Raw genomic sequence first — 21,161 nt, 5'->3', positions numbered from 1 at the left:
AAAAAAATTCATCTTAGTGTCAATTGATTTGTCTCAAAAAGAAGAATTTAATGGAGATGGTTTGGTCTCTTAACTATGTCGAAGAAAGCATATAGGGCCTCATAAAGATATTTCTAATTTGGTTTGATGTTTGGTTTTTTAAATTATTTTAAGGTGTTTTAGGATTAGAAATGAGTTTATTGAAATTCTTATGATATTTTTATGATGTTTTTAGATAATAATATGTTTAAATTTAGGTTTTTAAAGACCAAAAATCCATACCCCAATTTTTTGGTTATCAAAGGTGACTTAAAAAATGTACCAGCAGTGATTATCAAATGTTGAGATTAATAAGGATGATCGCAATTGATGATCATAATATTCGTTGCCAACCTCCTGGCTTTGGGTCAGGAGGCTAGAAGCACGAGCATGAAAGTGGTTCGAGGAGGAGTAATAAATTGCATGTTATTAATTACTTTATAGAATCTACTTTTAAGAAATAAATAAATGCCAAGTATAAGAAAGAAATTCTAAATAAAATATTTTTATAACTTTCTTTAAGTATTGAACTTTATTTTCTCTTCTATCCTATCCAATATTTAATATTAGGAATGAGTAAAAAAATCAAAAAATTAATTAAATTGAAAAGACTAAAAAAAATAACTAAAAAAGCCGAACCGTGAAAAAAAACTAATTAAACCGATTAAAATTTTAAAAAAATCTACCAGTTCGGTTTGGTTCCGATTTTATAAGTCTTAAACCGAAAAAATCAAACTAAACCCAAACCGGAAAAAAAACCGAGCCAAACCAAAAAAATCAAGCCAAACCGGAAAAAACTCATCCAAAACTAAGCCAAATCAAAAAATCAAGTCAAATCGGTTTGAATCTATTTTTGTCCAAAAAACCAAACATAACCGAAACCGGTTGATTTGAACTGGTTTTGTTTTTTTTAAAATTTAATTTGATTACTTTTTTTTAACAAAAACCAAACCAAATAAAAAATAATCACCTCTACTTTATATATATATATATATATATATATATATATATATATATATATATATATAAAACTCAACAAATAACTAGTACCGATAAAATTTTCTAACATAAAATGCATAGACTGTCATTTATTTATTTATTTTATCGCGATAAAACGATTAATTAGGAGTGGATAAAGAACGGAAATGGTAAAGTGGTTAGGTTGAGCTACTATTATTATATATAATTTATCAAATATTTAGTGGTTGGGACTTTACGTCTTGTAAGATACCCATCACCTATAGTTTGTCAGTTCCTAGTTTTTTAAATAAATAAAACCGATTGGCTTGCGAGTGAATTTTATTTGGAGGTTTAGGGGATGTTAGTAAACTCCTACCTCCTGAGGGTTCTGTATCTTAGAGATTAAAATGCTAAAAAAATGAGCTTTTATACAACCTTTTTTAAAATTTTATATCTATAACAAATCTTGACAAATTAATAATGAAATTGAGTACAGAAAGTTTAATAACAAAAATTAACAAAATAAAATCACTGTAAATAGCTACACTTTTTAGTTTCTAAATTGGTGATTAAACCCAATCTAGATTGAATTTAGTTTCTTAACTCTATTTGTTAAACTCTTCATAAATATGTATATAAATATGTATAACTCTGTTTGTTTTTGCGTTTCAAAATTATTTTTGAAAAAAAATTTATTTATTTTTTATTTTTTCTTAACTTTAAATTAATATTTTTTTAATGTTTTTATATTATTTTAAAATATTAATATTAAAAATAAATTTTAAAAAATAATCATTACTCCAATACAAAATATGATAAATAAGCTGAATATTGTTGTTTATACAGGAGAAAACTGTGTTGTGTAGACAAATTAGTATGTATTTAATTTAATTATTTAGCCTTTCCTAATCGCAGCTGAGCCCCTGCAACACAAGCAAGGGGGGATTTGCATAAATTTATAGAATACAATCAATATACTATCTATATTAACCCTCACACGTGTGCATAATCAAACCCTTAATTACAATTTACTCTTTTTTTTTAATTTCCATAAAAAGTATCCCTTACACAGTAAAATCTAGTCAGACCACAGTCACGTATCCATTACCGACTGACTTTTACATGAAGCTCTGTTCACGAGGTATCTAATGATTTTTATTCTCTTCCCATACCCTCCCTTGATCCAAAGGCCAAGATTTCACCTCCACCCTAAATCTGAACCACCACCGTCCATTCAGATCCACACACAAGCACTTCACAAAATATCACCACTCATCCTCACCTCTCACTCACAGATCTCATGCTACACAGTTCAAGCTCCTAGCTTTCTTCCTCTATCTCCAAGTAGAGTCGCACATTCTTGGAAAGAGAAGATTTTTGTAAAAACCCATTTTGCCCTTGAGCCAAAGAGGATGATGGAGGCACAAAAATGGGCAACAAGGAGAATGAGCAACCCGAGAATAGTGGATGGCACCACCGTGTCAACCACCACCGATGACCAAGTTCTTGACATACCAGCAACCCCACCTGGTGATGTAAGAAACAATGCATATTCCACCATGGGATCATATTTCTCTCCAAATATTTTAACAGCTGCGATAATTGCATCATGGTACATGTCCAACATTGGTGTTTTGTTACTTAACAAGTACCTGTTAAGTTTTTATGGCTTCCGGTACCCAATATTCTTAACAATGCTGCACATGATTTCGTGTGCTTGTTATAGCTATGTGGCTATAAAGTTTCTTGAAATAGTACCACTGCAGCATATTTTATCAAGGAAGCAGTTTATGAAGATCTTTGCTTTGAGTGCTATCTTTTGTTTCTCTGTGGTTTGTGGTAATACTTCATTGAGGTACTTGCCTGTGTCTTTTAATCAAGCTATTGGGGCAACTACACCATTTTTTACTGCTATTTTTGCGTTCTTGATAACGTGCAAGAAAGAATCTGCTGAGGTTTATTGCGCACTTTTGCCTGTGGTTTTTGGAATTGTTTTGGCCAGTAATAGTGAGCCTTTGTTTCATTTATTTGGGTTCTTGGTTTGTGTTGGTTCAACTGCTGGACGTGCTTTAAAATCCGTGGTTCAAGGGATTTTGCTAACATCAGAAGCTGAGAAGTTACATTCTATGAATTTGTTGCTTTATATGGCACCAATGGCTGCTTTGATTTTGTTACCGTTTACTCTTTACATTGAAGGGAATGTGGCTGCAATTACCATTGAGAAAGCCAGTGGGGATCCGTTTATTGTGTTCTTGTTGGCTGGGAATGCAACTGTGGCTTATTTAGTGAATTTGACGAATTTTTTGGTGACCAGGCACACAAGTGCCCTGACTCTTCAAGTGTTAGGCAATGCTAAGGCTGCAGTGGCTGCTGTCATTTCAGTCTTGATCTTTAGGAATCCGGTGACTGTGATGGGCATGGCTGGATTCGCGGTTACAATCATGGGTGTGGTGCTTTACAGCGAGGCAAAGAAGAGATCTAAGGTCACAACTCACTGAGAGATGACATAACGATTCATTTTGATTGCCACAAACACTGGTGAGGCTTTTATTTTTTATTTTATTTTTTGCTTTATTTACTATTGATTCAATGTTTTAGTTTTTTACTGTTAGATTTTAATGGAAGAAAAGAAGGGAAATTTGGATCGATTGGATTGTACAGGATGGTGGAGAAAAGGGAAAGAGTTAGCTCCTTTTCTCTCTTTTTTTTTGGTTTTTTAATTGTTCGTGCTGGGAGGGGGTTAAAGGGAATGAAATTCTATCACAGTTTCCCCTGTGTGTAACTTTATATAATTGCATTTACTGCAATTGGAACACATAAAAGAACTGATGCTGATATTCATTTTCAATTGTTTAATTGGAAAGAGCAAAGTTCTTTCTTTTCATCTTAAAAGTCTTTTGTTACCAAGCAATTCCATTCTTTATCCAGCATATGTTTTTTGTCTGTAAAATTGGCATTCCTTGAATTCATTTCGGGGTGTGGAGGGCTAACTTTTTTGTCTTTTGGATTCTTTCTCTTGCTTTGCATGCTTACTTGTTGTCTTCTTTAGCTAATTTTAGCAGCAAAATGTGTGTGTGTGTTGATGAGTTAAAAAAAGCGTAGGACTGAGATTATGGAATGCTTGAATCAGTAGGTGTTGAATTTAATTTGAAATACTCTGATGGACATTTTTTCTGTGATGTAAAATGTGACTGTTATTGCGATTGTCATGTTGCATTGGCTAATTTTATTATTTTTTTGCTTTTATTTGTGATGGAGGATGCCTTTCATATTTCCTTCTGGATAATGTCATGCATAAAATTGAATGTTGATAGGTATGAGGACACTTGATTGAGCCTGTTAGTAAATTTCTAGATGAGCATTTGAGGTTATTAATGCTCCTTTAGTCCCTACCAGAAGATGATGACAGAACTTTCTTTCATTCACAATTTCCATCTCTATTCATCTTGTAAGAAACTGGGCTGAATAAAAAACTGTGATCAAGCTTTAGCCAAATAATTAAAATTACACTTCCGTGCCATTGATATTGTTTGTTGCAAACATGTAAATCTTCCCTCCCCCATTTGTCAAGACCCTTTTCATTTAATCAACAGGGAGTTTTCCTTTCGGAAGGAAACGCAAAAGAAGTTGCTCGGCATGGTTTTAGATAACAGCAGGGAGGGGCAAGGACATGTTGAAACGGCTCCCAAATGCAATAATTGTACAAAGAGCAACCTTTTCTTTGAGCAGGTTGAAATTGCCGGAATTTTGTTGAATTGGTTTTTCCAGTTTGGAGTCATTTCTAACCAAGGCCTAAGACTAATGCTGTTTCTTTAATCTTTTTCTTATTGACTTGAAATTATGTTTTAAGCTGGAGATCGACCATTTTTAACGTATGAAGGTGACATGGGCACCTTCAGTTTAAGCGAAAGACTTTATTTTTAACTAAGGTGCCTCGGTGTCTGTCCCAACCACCACAGTAGTTGTGTGTTTGGTTATGGTTTTGTAGACTTTACAGTCAATGCACTTAGGTATCTGCATCATGTGGGGCATGGAGAATTGCATTTGCTTAAATTTTGGTGGTGGTTGGAGCTTCCTTCTCAGCTCAGTTTAGCTTTAGCTTAGTAGTATGTATCATGTTAGTTGAAGGGTAAAAGGCTCTGGCTCAACAGTAAAGTCCTTTTCAATTCTTAATTAGTTTTCATTGAAATAAATGTGGTTGTTTTTTAAAATGTATTTTATTTAGAAAATTATTAAAATAATATTTTTTTTTATTTTTTAAAAATTATTTTTAATATTAGTGTATTAAAATGATAGAAAAACACTAAAAAAATTAATTAAAAATAATTAAAAAATTTTAAATTTTTTCAAAACACCAAATATATTTTTGAAATATAAAAACAAATACTATCCATGAGATGAGTCAAGCCCGCATTAAATTTTGTCTGTTTTAAGCCGAGATCTTAAGCTAATATGAAGGCTTGCTTGAATAGATTATCAACTACTTCAACTTGGACGTTCATATGTTGGCTGGGCTACTTGGTTTCTCATGGAGACATCATTCTGCTTTATGGAGCTCTTTGCAAGTCTTCACCTTTTAAAGTAAACTAGTTATTTCACTTGTGTTTTACCGTAGATCAAATATTAAGAATCTATATATATATATATATATATATATATATATATATATAAAAGCTTTTTCGTTGCATTTTTGCACAAAAAAATTAAGTGAAAATTAAAAGGCTCATATATGTAATCAAGTAAACTGAGAATTGTATATTAATAAAGAGAATATAATTATTAAAAATAATTAAAAATAAAACTGAAAAATCTATATATATCAAAATATTTAATATTATAAGACATTTAATATTGTAAGACGAAGTATTTACTTGGTTGTATTGTATTTACTGACTTTGTTTATTAAAGTTAGTTTTTTATTCAATCAAACAATATTAAATTGATTAAATAAAAAAAATATTATGGAAGGCTGCACATGTTAGAAATATTATCTGAAAATAAAAAAAATTATTTTATAAAAAAAGTTCTTGAATACAAAAGATAAAAAAAAAATATAGATGAATCAGAATGATCTTTTCAAAAATTAAATACGCATAGTACCATTAAAAAACACTCTCTCCAAAAAAAGATAAATAAACAAAAACAATCACAAATATGAGATATTAATTGAAACATAAATTTAAAAATTATTAAAAAATATATATTAAAAAATGATACTGGTTGAAAAAAAGAAATATCAGAAAAAAATAGTTTGGGTGATTTAGCTTAACTCATCATATCTGTGACCCGAACCATGAACTTAACCAGTTTCAGTAATTTTTTTCTCTTATATTTATATCAAATCTAAAATAAAAAGAGGGCTAAAAAAGCTCAAATTCAAGCGTTTGGGCCATTGCAATAAAGAGTCCAAGAGCATTGATTGGCCTTCAAGCCTGGGCTTCCAGGTTTAGACTTGTTTTATTTTTTAACCTTTTTTTTAGGGGGGGCGAGCGACGTGACACTTCACTCACCAAGACAGACGATGTTTCGTCTATAAGCCCAATTTCAGCCACCACATTGGTTGCTGGAAAATCAGAGCAGCGACTTCCCACCAAAAAACCTAAATTTTAAGCCATTTTAACCCGAGATACATCACCAACACCCTTATAACATCCATAAAGCATTCTATTAATTCCAAATACCTAAAAAATGGTGTATAAAACCAAAATTAAATTGGGTTAATTTTTGCTTTTTCGATTTAAATATGTTTTTTCATGCAACATTAAGGCTTTGCATAATCATCATGAAGCCCATTTCATCTCATTGAACCCGTGGATACCAAGAAAACTTATTTTGATGGCTGGAAATGGAGTGAATGGTGAATTTATCTTTCATTGTCGGAATCTAGCAACCTATCTCTCTCTCCTCTCTCTAACCAGAGATTTTAAAATAAAATAAATGAATTTGTGTATCAAAATTGATTTTTTAAAATTTAAAAGGATTTAAATTGTATAAATTGTGTTATTTTAAAGCTCGAGGATCTAAGTATATTTTTTATAAAATCCTAGCATGCCACTCATGTTTGTTGTCTTTTGCATTTTGATCCCCCTTCTTCAAATTCTAACATTGACTAAGAAATCAAAACCAAGTGGCCTTCAATTAGGATTAAATCATATAAAATAAAATTTTGAGAAACAAAATGAATTATTCTGTAATGAACAGTAAGTCCATAGTGTTATGCCAAGCTAAGGTAAACTACACCCATTAGTGTATTCTGTAATCTATAATAATAAGCCTTGTACTGCAAGGATAAAATTTCACTCATCTCATTGGATGCAATAATGAAATGAACATAAAATATAAATAAACAGAATCAACTGTCAACCTAAAACAAAAGCAGGATCACTTCGCTATTTCTAAACCATGATCCTTGATAGGAAGCCTAATGCCACTGCCATACTTGCACACAGCTTAGAAGCAGTGATTCCAGTAGCTGCTGATTGCGTGAGAAGGTAAGGGTGGTGTCTCGTCCTTAGGAAGAAGAGTAATTGTTAGCTTCTGTTTCAATTCGCATTGCTTGCCGATACTGCAAAGGCACCACTCTTCTCCTGGTTTTTCAAGTGTAATAGAGCATCATTACCTATCGATAGCTAAAGGCTCGCTTCTTTCTTGTGCGACACATAATTTGGAATGAAAGTTTCATCCACGTTGACAACTTTGTGGACTGAACAGCACCAAAACAATGCCATGAGGTTGTGGAATGCGGCAAATTCTACCAGTGCAAATAGTTTTGAAAACGTTGCCCGAGTAATGAAAATTTTGTGAATTTTGCTGTAAAAATTCAACAGAATATTGCAAATTAAGACCCGTTCGAAGCACATGAAACTACAAATGGATGTAAAACAATCTCCGGTTGAAACTCTTACACAAATCTTGCAATGATTCTTATACCAGTTGCGATGTTTTTTAAACACAATTTGCAACAAAATTACAACGTTTCCTGCTTTAAAGGCATGGTAGAAGGCACCAGCTTCTAACGTTTATATTATTTGAAATCTACACATCCAGTGTTCATGCAAATATTTAACATTTTAAGAGGCAAGTAACAGCCACAACACACTAACGGTTGCATAATTCTGAAAGAGTTAAAAGAGAAAATCAACATACAGAGTTTGCCCCCCAACCGGAATTCTTTCCCAGAAACCCAGGCTTTCATAATCAGGATCGATTGCTGTCCAACCCTTGCCATCTCCAACAACTTATTCCTTGGCTCAGGGCTGGAGAAGAAGCTAATGCCACAAGAAGCTAATTGTAAGCAACATTCTCTTGGAAGCCATTTAATGTTTTAGTGATAAACTTATGAAAGGGTACCCCTTTTGGCTGGTTTTTTTCACTTTATATTGTCTGTAAAATATTTTTTATGAGATAAAGCATTGGATTTCATTTATAGATGTGAGGATCACTTTGGTCCGAGGGGATCACTTGACTGTTTTTACGGAAATAATAATGGAAAGCCAGTTTATGTAGACTGAAACATATTGTCACCTTCTCAAAGTATAACCATTTATTTTATTTATTTAATCATTTTTGGTGCAGAGATTTATTTTATTTATTTATTCTTTTTTGGTGCAGAGGAAGGAAAAAAATAAAGATAACTCTCAACAAAACAACACCAACAATGTCCCCCGTCGTTAATTTACTCCATCTTTACTTAATTTATATGGAAATTATAGTTTAATTTAACATAATAATAATAATAATAATAATAATAATTTATTATTATTATTTATTATTATTATTTATATTCTTTACAACCTCCAACTAAAATCATCAAAAATTATTAAATTCTGATACCAACTAATGTATACAAAAATAAAAAATAACAAAGTTTGTTACAAGTTAAAACCTTCAAACACTAATAACATTATAACTATGGATATTTTCAACATACTTAATTTTATTTATTCATCTCTCTATTTGCCAAAAAGTTATTACACTCATTTCTATAAATCAAACTAAAAAACTCTAATAATATTGAATAGAAAAAATAAAATAAGAAAAACATTCCCTTCAAATAGAAAAAAAAAAACTAGAAAAATATAATAATACAAAACAAGAAAATATCTATTTTGTAAAAAATCTCTTGTGTTAGTCTTCATGGGTTTAAAGGAACTCGTCATCGTGATCAATTTTTTATTAAAAATTATCCTCCATCAAGAATATTTTTATATGCATGAGTCACCCAATTATGGTTTCCTTTCACTTTTATGCAAGTCACCCTATCATGGATTTTTAACTCAACACATTTGTGTAGATAATCTCATTGTGAATCTCTAATACAACACATTTGTGTGGGCCATCTCATCTTAGGTCTAACCACTAGGATTTTTAATGACAGCAAACAAAAACAACATATTAGTTTCTAAATGTCTTTACCTCGAAGGGGAGCGGCCTCCTTCTTATTATGGATCCCTAACACAATATATTTTGTGGGTTGTCTCATCGTAGGTCTCACTATAATGATTTTGAATGATAACAACTAACAGATAAAAACAACATACTAGTTCCTAGATGTTTTTTTTTCGAGGGAGAACCTTCTCATCTCCTCCTACACAAGCACATCCTGCTCTATAACCTCTTTCAATCATAGTTGTTCTACAACACACAACAAATCAAAATAACTATTTAGGATCGTTGAGCTTTGATACTAATTATCGCACGTTGGAGTAAAAGATAATGTGTTTATTACAAGTCAAAACTCTGTAGGACTAAAAACACTATAAGTATAGTGAGAAAACTAAAATATTTAATTTTTATTCATTATGTTTTCATTGAGTTTGGTATGATAACCCTGATTGCCTCGATTTGCAGGTTAGCGGGGTAATTTTTTATTTTTTAAGCTAAACTCAATCATGTGATTGGTTTTTTTTTTATCACATAGTTAAAAAGATGGTTTTGAAAAGAAAAAAAAAACTATGTTTTTAAATTTTAGAAAGTTAACATGTTAGGCAAGTAAATTAATAAGGAGACGAGAGTTTTGCCTCTAGAAATAATTTTTTCACTCTTTAATTTAGATTAATGTTGTTTTGTAAATATTTATTTTAATTACCTTGAATTTTTATTAAAAAATAACTTTGCCAATAAAAAAAAATCTTTCATCAAAACAAAAGCAATGCATGAAGAAGGAAAGAAGGCTTCGACTTAAGAAATACATTTTCTTCTCCAAGATTTAAAACTTTCAAACTCTAATGAATAGTTATTTTAATCACAGTATAATTAAATACATATTAGCTTTGAAGATTGTCTCGCGGTGTAGTAAGAGAGCAAGAAGTGCCATATTGTTGAATTAACCAGAACAGCATACAGACCTCGTAACCCAAATGAAGACGATTAATAAAGGACATTCAAAATCCAACAAGAAAGGAGTAATCCTTGGACAACATCGCTTTAAAAATTAGAACATGACCATCCCAACAATGGCTACAATCAAGCCATAGTATCTAGATACAGTGCTGCCTGTTGCTCCGGATGGCGAGGTGCCGGTCGGACTGGGAGAAGGTGACGTTGAAGGAGATCCCAGTTGAGCCAGCACGGTAATGGCAAGTTTCTGGTTCCCAGACTCGCAATGTTTGGCAAAACTACAAATGTACCATTTCTTCCCAGGAGTTGAGAGTGAAATCACATCATTTCCACTAGACAAGGGCACAGTATCATCGGCTGCCTTGCACTCTTGGAATCCAGTCCCATTAACTCTTAGCACATTGTGCGCTCCAGCTCTATACTTAAACACTGCATCAAGAAAAGAAAAAACCAATTTCAGAAAGGAAACGACAATTAAAAAACAATAAAATTACTTCACATTCTAAAATTAAACTGATGCTCGAGTTGATAATGTGAGCCGATATGGAGGAAGTACCAAGGGTGTCTCCTACGTGAAATTCTTTTCCATTGGCCCAAGCTCCGTAATCAAAGCCTGGCTTCCAACCTGTCGCGTCACCAACCAAATGTTCAGTTGCCAAAATTGAAGGAATAGAGACTGCAACAATGGCGATGATCATGAACATCTTAGGAGAAGCCATTAATTACAACGTTTTACCAGTTAACCAATCCTCTCCCTCTTTTCTTCTTTCGATAGATGTTGATGGGATGTTTTTGTAATGCAATTTGCTTGAGGCAAAGAGCTCAAGTGCTGCCTATTTATAGGGTTCTCACTGGTGGGCAGAATTACGGGATCTAAGATGTATAGCACATGGTCCGGCAAGGGGCGGCAAAGGCACCATAAAATTCTTGAATATGTAGCATTTGCAACTACATTGCCTAGAAAGTTAGCTTTTATTTTTTATTTTTATAATTGACGACTCCATGTTTGCTTTGCCAGAGCTGCTCAGATTTTGTTTGCGACGTAAGACTTGTTCAATAAAAAGTCAACAACGCGGATTCAGTGCTCGGACCTCATGCACTTTTTGCCTGCCAAATGTGGAAGCCAAATTTATGGGTTTGGCCTTTTCTTGAAGCAACATATCGAAAATGTTGTAGGTAGTTTTTATTTTTGTCCATAAAAAATCTTTTTATTAGTTAAATATTTTTTGTTTTTGCATTGTATTTTTATATATATAATTATATTTTAAATCTTGCTTTTATAAAAACTAAAATAATAAACTTTTTATTTATAAAGTCTGCTTTTTATTTATTTTGTATTAATAATTTCATCTTATAGTATTTTTAATCAAACACATATTTTTTTAAACCTAATTATTTTTGAAACTACAACTAAAAGCATTTTTTTAAAATTTATTTCCTAAAAAAACTCTATCATAAAAGCCATCATAATATCAAGCACAAAAGAATTGATTTTTACTTTTATAACAAGGCCTGCATGAGCTTTATTTGACCTTGTCATGAAATTAGCTGAAATTCTATTCTAAGTAGAAAGAAATCTTTGTCAAAAAAATGTGTTAAGAATCCTTTTTTAAATACTTAATAAAAATATTTATTGAATTATGATAATATAAACTTGTAATCTCTTTTTATATATACAAGGGTCATGTATTTAAAATTTAGAGTGTTAAATATCAATAAAAAAGAGAAGAGGGATTTAAATAATTTTTTTGTTTTAGTTTTTAACAATTAATATCAAAGAAAAACACAACATTAACAGCTACAGAAAAAAAAAACATAGCAGCACCAAGTTTTTGGAGCAGCGAAGAGTACAACAGCCTTCATAGACGAGCCAACCTCCTCCCAACGCTTTGGATAAAAAGCAGCAGCAGCAGCAGCAGCAGCTCCAAAACACAACTTTAGCAGACTTTAACGGTAAAAAAGAGAGTTTGAGATCAGAAAAATTGCAGCAGTGGTAGGGACCTTCCAAGCAAGAAAAACAACCTTCAATACAGCAACACAACAAAGAACAGACCAGTTTCAAAAAAAAATAAAAAATAAAGGCGGTAACTTGCAGCTCCTGCGGAGCAGAAAATCACAACGACAATAGCTGTCTTCCATGGCCAGAAAGAGTCTGATTTTGGAAGCAAAAAAAAAGGCTTTAAAATCAATAGAATATTGGCGTCACATTCTTCTTTACAATAGCAGCAACAATTCCAAAGCAACAAATCAAAACACGGCTTCCAATAAGTTTGTTCAACCAACCATTCCTGATCACTATTGAAAGTTTTTTAAGGTCCAAGAAGTATTGAAAAGTCATTTCTCAAGGAATAATTGAATCACTATTTGGAACAACAACAAAGATCTACAAAAAAAAAAAACAAATATTACAAAGCAATGATTGAAAGGTTTCAAGGCAAAACAATATTATTTTCAATTGATTAACCTATGAATCTTGAAAACAATACTTTGTAAGGATACCTCAAAGATATTTGGGATTTTATGAAAAAAAATATATCAAAAAATAATTAAAACAAAGAGATAACAACTTCAAGCACTGTAATCAGAACCCAAATTGCTTAAAATGAATATAGTCCAACTGTATTTTTGTTAATTCATGAGCAAAAAATGTATCGATAAGATAAAAAAAAAACAAGTTTTACGAGTTTCATCTAATAATCATTATTCTACCTTATACAGAGATGATCGAGGAAGAGAAAGGAATACAAATACCAAAACCGGTAAATTTTCACATAAAATATATAGAGATAATTAGTGTTCTAATTCTTAGGAAAAATAACATTACAAATCAGAATATCAAACTAATTTGAATAGGAATAGTGGTAAAAAAATCTAATTTTATATATATATAAAAGATGAAACTTCTTAATTAACGGCTTGTCATATGAATAAAAAAAATCATCAAAACTTATAATACTTTGGCATTAGTTGGAGCAATCATATTAGTATAAATAAATTAGTCTTCTCATTTAAATAAATCTTATAAGACTTTATGAGTTCTAATGACAAGTTTAAAGTTCATGTTATAGGAAAATAAATGATAGCAATTCAAACAAGAAGAATATTACCATCTTTGATGTTTTCTTTGTTCCATAATTAAAAATAAATTTACTTAGAATTGACCAGCTTCAAGATAACGGGTATTGAGTTTATATATAAATAGAAAAAAAGTAGTTTGTAGAATTGAAGAAGACAAACTAGGCTTTAATTGCTAAAATTAACATGAATTACTCTTTCATATTTTTCTACAGGATTAAATGAGGAAGCATGACACGTCTTGATTTTGGAGGATTGAAAGTTCTACATAAAAAGAACATGGTGATGGGTCTTTTTCATTTCTCAAAGAGAAGACTTGTGAACAAAAAGAAACCCTTCGGGAAAGCTTATGATACAAGGCGAATGAACAAAATCATCAGACAAGGATTTTGGTTGAGAGAGAGAAAAGGGTTACCAACCCCCGAGTAAACAGAATGAAATGGGTTCTTCTTCAAGTATAATACATTTATATCACGTTACGAAAAACCTATAATACTTTGAAAACCTTCAGTATAGCAGATTTGGTCATTGTTCATTATGTGACATGATAGTGAGCCGAAAATGAAACTCCAATAACACTATCAATTCTGTATTCTGTATTTACCATTAACCATTTCATTTGTTGTTCATGCTACAGAAGTGAAGGTGGTGGTATAAAGGTAAGAAGGCCTTAATGCCTGTACAACACCGGCCATGTAATAATTTTATTGGATCGGGGACAAGCCTACAAAATTGTAGGGGACGGAGGTTAGCTTTACATCAATGTGTGAGATCAGTTTCTTCCCCGGTAAACAATTCATTTCAAGCGATACGGACTTCCATGACTTTTCTGTATAACAAAACGGTTGATGATTCTTGTCCGAGTAATTCACAAATCTCACCGGATGCCCAAGTTCCTGTGGACATTTCAAAATAAAATCATTACTTTGTGGAATTGGAACTAGGGAAAAATTACCAGTTTCTGTCAACACACCTCCTGCTCAATTGGTTTACAACTTCATTGGTGCTGCCTGTATTGGTCCCATACTGAATCTGCTGCCTTCCACCAAACATAGGTTGCCTTTCTTTCAGCATCTAAAAGAAGGCAAAAAATAAAACTTCGTAGCTGGAACAAAAAGAAAATAATATGGCACAGAGATGGTTCCTAACAGATGCCATGCTTACCTTCTGCCCTGTTTGCAAAGGATTCAGTCTATTTTCTTTCGAGCCCTTTCACCAAAGAAACAATTAGAGATATTAAGCAAAGTGGAATTGAAGATAAAGAATTTGTGTTTGCTAAGATTAAAGAATTTATTAGGAACAAGGAGAACCTTCATATATATATTGCTCGATTGAGGAAATTGCAATTGTGACCTGTTATTTGGTTGGAGTTCACTTGTAAGGGAGAGCTAGCATTCACAGGGTAAAAATTTTAGAATCTTGGAAAATATATGAGTGCAAACTGCAAAGGCTAAGATAACAACAGTGAGCACTACTACAACAGAAATAAATTCATGCATCCCTTAACCAGGAGATAGCATAATGAGTTTGTTTAACTACGAGGTCAAAATTTAAGGAATACCTTGCTGAAAAGATCTATGGGTGGATTATGTTGAAACCTCTTCTCCGTATGAAAATTAAACTCCTGTAATTAACACATAATGTTGTCTCAAATGATTCTGTATCCAATTTTCAGTACATATTTAGCAACTGAAGCCATCGATGAGTTACCATTGGCACCGTGGTTTCCCGCTTGCTATTCCGAAAAACACCCATTTCTCCTTTACTTGAGAATATCTGCATTCAGCGAGAAGCAGGTTCACATTTAGCAATTGCTACCATAACCTTTAGAGCATAAGATATGCACTAATTTCTCTATTACCTTCTTATTCAGAGGGCGAGCTTTGAATATATGCGTTGCACAACATCCATCCTGCTTTGGAGCATCCATGGTTGTTGGTCTGAGCAAAGTAAGAGCAAATTGAAAGTAAGCACTTGCGGTAATAAACATCACCAAATGAAAATTGAGCATCACCTTTTTTTCATTCTGAAGCCAATTTAAAAAAAAAATAGCACATCATTACCTTCTGGATTCTGTCTTCACATTTTCTGAGACAGAAATTGTACTAGGTTTGTCCAGCCCCTGCAATGAAAGAGCTTCAATCTCTCCATATTTTAATAATTATGATAAAGAAGATAATTACAACAACTACTAAAAAGAGCAACGCCACAAAAAATAGTTATCATCATAATATCCACAAGATTTGAACCAATGATGAAGACTGTTTTTTCAGTTGAAACTGTAATCATGATTTCAAAATCTATATAAACCTTGTCCAAATCATTGCACTGAAATAAGGAAGATGGAACTGAAGAGGTGTGCTGCATTGCCCTCTCCAATGTCTTTAGGTGAAATTCCTGAGAAGCAATGGAAAAGGTATTTATCAACTCTAAATACTGAACGAAGACTTCTGCAGAAATCTCTGTCTACAGTTGGTACAGAACCCAAATTTTGAGCACTGTGCTACTTATTATAGACAGAAATAAAAACAGGCAGAAACCAGTCCAAGCACTTACTTGAAACTCGGGCAACTTTGGAGTGCTCTTCTTTGGAAGAGGCAATGAAGGAGCCTCAAGAATCTGCAAAACAAAGTAATATTTTTTTTTTTTTTTTGAGAAAACAAAACAGTTTTTTAATACAGCATCTCAAATAATTCAACTTGTATACTCACTTTTCGGTTCAATGGGCGTGCTTTGAATCTCCGTGCAGGTGCTGTCATGTGTTGCTGTTCTATACTATCTTTGGGCCTGATTTACAAAACTGTCAATTATCCATGCATCATGTTAAAGACAACATCTTGGTACCTCAGAATTCAGAACAGAAGTGCAAACCTGGTCCTTTGAGCCCTATGTGCTGTTTCTAGGTCAGGCTCTCTTGGAACAGTGAGCCTTAGTTTTGCATGAGCAGAGATTTTATCAACACTACCATCCTGCAAGACCATGTCAAAACATTATAACCATGTTACACAATCCTCACTCCAATTCCAGGAAGGCGGGCTTCATCTCTTTTCCACCCCCATTGTTCTGATGATTATAGGTTTTTCGTTCATGTACATATCAGAACATATAGAGAAGATCACAACTAAAAAGAAAAAAGAAATACTTGCTTTGATGCTTGATAGTTCAAGACTATTGGTCAAAAGTCAAAGCTATCCACCCACTATATGTTAATACAAGTTAAGATTATAGCTTTTTTATAATACAATGCTCGACATATTTTTGTCCAGAATTTGCATTGTATTTTGGAAATATCCCTACCTTCGGGGTTTAGGACTTAGTTACATTTCATATGCATTACTGAGGGTTGATTACAACATAAATTAGCTCAGGTCAAATATGCAATGCATATGAAATGTAACTTGGGTGCAAATTCAAGCATCAACCATTTACCTTTTTAGATGTCTTGTGGATGAAATCTGTTTGCTGCTTTCCATCACCAATCTGTTATGCAGAAGATGTAAATGGACTGGTAAATATTTCTAAAAAGGATAACAAAAATAACACTTAAGCATTAGCTCAAGACCCCTGCACTAAATTTAGAGATCAATTTCGCTCACAATCCAGAATTCACTAACATGAGCTCCCAAATGTTTAGCCAGGTCAGCCATCAATGCATAGCCACACATTCCATATCAACTCTTTTAATTTGATAATAGAAGGAGAACACAGGACAAGGCAAAATAATTGAGGGAACATTCCCAGTAACATTCATCAATGTGGCAATTACTGGTCTGCCTGTCAAAAAATGTTCAAAACCTTGCATAAATAAAAAGAGTTCTTTGTTTGTGCAAAAGCTGCATACCTTACGCAAGTGACCTCCTTCCAGTTTCTGCCTCTTGGCAGAATGACTATCAACTGCAGATGAATTGCATAAGCCTCTCTCCTTTTGATCCAGTTGTGACTGAAATCTAAAAAATTAGAGAGATGTAATATTAGAAAGTGACTCTATTACACTGAGAGGTCTCTAATTAAGCTTCCTTAGAGATGTAGACCCTGTTTGTTTTTGCATTTCAAAAGCGTTTTTGAAAAAAATTAAAAATTTTATTTTTTTATTTGCATCAAATTAATTTTATTTTTTTTTTGTGATTTTAGATCATTTTGATGTGTTGATATCAAAAATGAATTCTAAAAAAAAAATATTGTTTTGATGCATTTTTAAACAAAAAACACTTTGAAAAGCAACCACTACCACGATACCAAATGAGCTCGTGATATTAGAAAGTGACTATATGGTAATTGCCTCTGACTTCGGCGCATAGCATTTCTTTTTTATGAGAGAAAAAAGTGCATCAACTATTAAATATTTTTAATAAAATCAGATGAATGCTATATAGCATATACTAAACACAACAATCCCCATGTTTGCAAAAGATGAGCTATAAAATTGAATGGACCACCTAACAAAAATCAGGGCAGATAAGCCACCGTGCATAAGAAAAGGGCTGGAGACTGTGTTAAGTGGTAGATTTATTTGAAATTTCATAAAAAAGAATAAGCGGCCACGAAATGCTCAAAAGCATAACTCTTCATCGGTACAAAGAGCAACAAGAAAAATTATTTTCGACTGGAAGTAAATTAGAAACAAGAATTTTTTTAGAATCACCTGGAACCACCAACTTGAGGGGTCTGATTTTGCTTAGCCAACTGACTAGCTGTAGGTTTCATCAAAGTTGAACTTCTGGGAAATGTTGGCTTGACAGAGGACTTCACCTTGGGTTTTGATTTATCAGTAGATTTCTGATGGCAAAAGGTCAATCCTGCAAGCACAAACAATGGAAGTATAGTTGGGAAGAGAACCATAAGAGATACAGTCAAACCATCACTTGTGCAAATTACTACAATCTTAGAGAGAATAGATTTCAGCTTAAGAAAACAGGTGATTAAAATTGTATGTATAAACAAACTTTTGAGAAATCAATAATTAGGATGGTATTAAGATATGATTGAAAAAACATGGTGTATAGTTAAATTAGTGACCTGTTGCTAATTCTACTCGTTGATTTGAAACTTTTTGCAGGTTGCCACTCTGTATGTTGGTGAAGATCCCTCTGTATGTTCGTTCACATTCTGCAAAAACAACTCATTACATCCACCCCTCACTCAAAAAAAAAATCTGGATATTTTTTCTCATAGACAGGTTGTTGGCTATATAGTTTATGAGCTAGTGCTCAAATGAACTAACAGATTAAATCCAGAACCCTGTATATTTAATCATAAATGGCCTACTGAGAAAAAATTCCGACAGAATTTTTTTGTCAATTAAGTCAATCTTGGGTGGCCTAGCTAGGTTTACTTGAAGCTCTAGTAATCACAACCTAAAATCAGCTATAGTGAAGTAAAGGGCATAAATACCCCCTAAACAAGCGTAATCATTGGTACCTCTATCGTCCACCTCTATTGCAGAAACTTTTGGACCCATATCATCATTGAGCAGAGAGGCCATATTTTCATCATCTTTAGATTTTGGAGAGGTATTAACATTTTCCAGTAGACAGTCCTCTCCTATCACTAACTTCGCCACAAATGCTGAAACATAAACAAATACATCAAAAAACAAAATCATCACAAATACTTGAAAAGAGAAATCAGAGTCAAAAATGAAAATAATCATCCAGTAGTGACAGCTTCTTTTATAAAAATGAAAACTTTTTGGTACAAAAATCATCATTCACATGTTCAAAAGTAAAAAAAAAAAAAGAAACTTTCATGAAATTGAAGCTAAATAAAGCTCAGAATAACCAAACCACAAAATAAAAAAACTAGGTATAAAATTAAAAAATAAGGCTTGATGATTGTTAATAATCAATCAAATAAAACCCAAAAATGAAAAAGTCAGGGCTTTGAGACTCACGAGAAGGAGGATAACTCAAAGCCGTATCAAACCACCGCTCAGCTTCACGCGCCTCCGCGATTGACTCCTGGAGTGTGAAATCGAAGTACATTGCAGCATCAAACTCGTAATCAAGATCAACTTCACGCGCCTCAAAAACCATAAACTCCACCTCCATTTCCTCTTCCATCTCCATATCTCTCTAGAACACTTTCTCTCTCCTGTCAAAAATGTCTCAGTTTCTCTGTCTATAACCGCTTTAATGAGAGGAGAGGAGAGGCGTGGAGAGAAACGGCGTTGATTCCGTTGTAAGAGCTCTCGCTAGCTAGCTAAACTTCTTACTGTATCATCCAATGCAATAAATAGATCACTTGAGTAAATACTATTTTGTTTCGTAATTTATTTTATTTAGCTGGCAGAAATAAATGAAAATAAACCGCAGAGGTACGGGGCCTTTGCTCCTCATAATATATGAAAACCGATTAATATGATGTTTGGACCAGTGATAACAGAAATTTTTTAAAAGTAAAAATATATCAAATATTATTTTTTAAGTTTTTAAATTTAATTTTAATATCATATCATTAAAATTATTCAAGAATATTTAAACAAATAATTTAAAATAAAATAAAATAAAATTTCATGAAACTTCAATTGCATTGTTGTCTAAACTAGCTCTAAATCCAAAGAAATAAATTAAAAAAATAAAACAAAATGAAAGCTCCAAAGTAACACTTTTTATTTTTTAAAATGTTTTTTATTTAAAAATATATTAAAATAATTTTTTATTTTTAAAAATTTATTTTTTGATATTATTCTATCAATAGATGCTATTTGTCTTTGCATTTCAAAAGTGTTTTTTTAAAAAATTAAAAAAAAATTTATTTTATTTTAAAAATTAATATTTTTAAATTATTTTGATGCGTTGATATCAAAAATAATTTTTTAAAAAATTTAAAAAAAAAATTTTAATATTTTTTTTAATGAAAAATATTTTAAAAAAATAACCACAACCATATTAGATAATAATCTAAAAATATTTTAAAATAATAATATTTTTTTATAGAAATCCATTAAAAAATTAATTACTTGGAACATGGAGCACAGCCAAATGTAAGCGAAAGATAAGGTTTGAGTTTTATAATATTTTTGGATTTATTTGTTGCCTTTTGCAACGATCCAAAAAATTTGAACTTTAAGTTTATAATAAATAATATATATCAATTCTTGGATAACGTGTGTGAAAATGACTAGACAGTTTTGTCCCTGGGGATTTGGGAGAATGGCTGTCGTTGGGTTCTGAGTGGTGAGTAAGATTTGAATTGAGAGTAGGGGCAGGATGAGGAAATTAGTTGTTGAAGGGAATTAAGTTTTTGTCTTTAAACAGGTGGGCAAGTGTTTATAGGGGATCGAGATTACTGTCGAGGAGTCTGAAATTTCGGCGGGTGATCGAATTGCCCTTGTGGGTAAAACATATTTACGATATTTGACATTAACGGTTTTATTCGTTTTGTCCGGTAATGGGACCGGTTGTAGGGTCCGCTTTCAAAAATTCAAAAAAGAGAGGGACAAGGTAGACGAGAAAGGGGAACTAAAATAAGGATGGCTCCATGGATGTGTATATTTATTTATTATTAGCAAGGGAAGGGACCAACACTATAAAATACTACATCATTGTCCAGTGCTCCTTTACCAGCTGTATTATTTTCTTAATATAAAAATATATATAATTATTGTTAAGGTGTTTTTTAATAAAATAAAATATTAATTATAAACTCAAAATAAAATATATACTATTATTTAAAAAAATGTTGATACGGTGATGTATTGAGTGATTTTTTTTCAAATATTTATATTGTGATATATTGAATCGATTTAGGTTAACTTGTTAAAGCTGCAA

The 21,161-nt window shown here is 32.2% G+C and overlaps 3 protein-coding genes across 3 annotated transcripts; 1 reads left to right on the top strand and 2 right to left on the bottom strand.

Moving 5' to 3' along the window:
• The first annotated feature begins 2,151 nt into the window (after nt 1–2,151).
• LOC133702375 (probable sugar phosphate/phosphate translocator At1g12500) lies at nt 2,152–4,902 on the top strand. Its single transcript, XM_062126711.1, has 2 exons — nt 2,152–3,516; nt 4,572–4,902. The coding sequence occupies exon 1, from the start codon at nt 2,391–2,393 to the stop codon at nt 3,474–3,476; it is 1,086 nt and encodes a 361-aa protein (XP_061982695.1). The 5' UTR covers nt 2,152–2,390; the 3' UTR covers nt 3,477–3,516; nt 4,572–4,902.
• Nucleotides 4,903–10,411: 5,509 nt separating this feature from the next.
• Nucleotides 10,412–11,036, bottom strand: LOC133701955 (blue copper protein 1a-like). Its single transcript, XM_062126151.1, has 2 exons — nt 10,874–11,036; nt 10,412–10,746 (listed from the first exon to the last, which is right to left on the bottom strand). The coding sequence occupies exons 1-2, from the start codon at nt 11,034–11,036 to the stop codon at nt 10,412–10,414; spliced, it is 498 nt and encodes a 165-aa protein (XP_061982135.1).
• Nucleotides 11,037–13,954: 2,918 nt separating this feature from the next.
• LOC133701113 (protein TPX2-like) lies at nt 13,955–19,652 on the bottom strand. Its single transcript, XM_062124921.1, has 18 exons — nt 19,283–19,652; nt 18,811–18,957; nt 18,409–18,498; nt 18,035–18,188; nt 17,234–17,339; nt 16,822–16,872; nt 16,264–16,361; nt 16,104–16,179; nt 15,949–16,011; nt 15,703–15,789; nt 15,456–15,514; nt 15,254–15,332; nt 15,103–15,168; nt 14,954–15,016; nt 14,703–14,780; nt 14,557–14,601; nt 14,366–14,466; nt 13,955–14,288 (listed from the first exon to the last, which is right to left on the bottom strand). The coding sequence occupies exons 1-18, from the start codon at nt 19,455–19,457 to the stop codon at nt 14,270–14,272; spliced, it is 1,557 nt and encodes a 518-aa protein (XP_061980905.1). The 5' UTR covers nt 19,458–19,652; the 3' UTR covers nt 13,955–14,269.
• Between the last annotated feature and the right edge of the window lie 1,509 nt (nt 19,653–21,161).

The sequence above is a fragment of the Populus nigra genome, chromosome 8 (genome assembly GCF_951802175.1).
Source record: "Populus nigra chromosome 8, ddPopNigr1.1, whole genome shotgun sequence".
NCBI classification, from domain to species: Eukaryota; Viridiplantae; Streptophyta; class Magnoliopsida; order Malpighiales; family Salicaceae; genus Populus; species Populus nigra.
Note: the sequence above shows the minus strand (reverse complement) of the source record. Positions and strands in the feature narration are given on the sequence as shown.

What these genes read in the sequence shown, in the direction of transcription:
- LOC133702375 (XM_062126711.1), top strand. Translation starts at nt 2,391, where the DNA reads ATGATGGAGGCACAAAAATGGGCAACAAGGAGAATGAGCAACCCGAGA.
- LOC133701113 (XM_062124921.1), bottom strand. Translation starts at nt 19,457, where the DNA reads ATGGAGATGGAAGAGGAAATGGAGGTGGAGTTTATGGTTTTTGAGGCG. An exon ending in TTTGAGTTATCCTCCTTCTC is followed by an intron (nt 18,958 to 19,282) that starts GTGAGTCTCAAA and finishes TTTATGTTTCAG; the next exon opens with CATTTGTGGCGAAGTTAGTG. An exon ending in CCATAGATCTTTTCAGCAAG is followed by an intron (nt 14,781 to 14,953) that starts GTATTCCTTAAA and finishes TGTGAATGCTAG; the next exon opens with CTCTCCCTTACAAGTGAACT.
- LOC133701955 (XM_062126151.1), bottom strand. Translation starts at nt 11,036, where the DNA reads ATGGCTTCTCCTAAGATGTTCATGATCATCGCCATTGTTGCAGTCTCT. An exon ending in TCACGTAGGAGACACCCTTG is followed by an intron (nt 10,747 to 10,873) that starts GTACTTCCTCCA and finishes TTCTTGATGCAG; the next exon opens with TGTTTAAGTATAGAGCTGGA.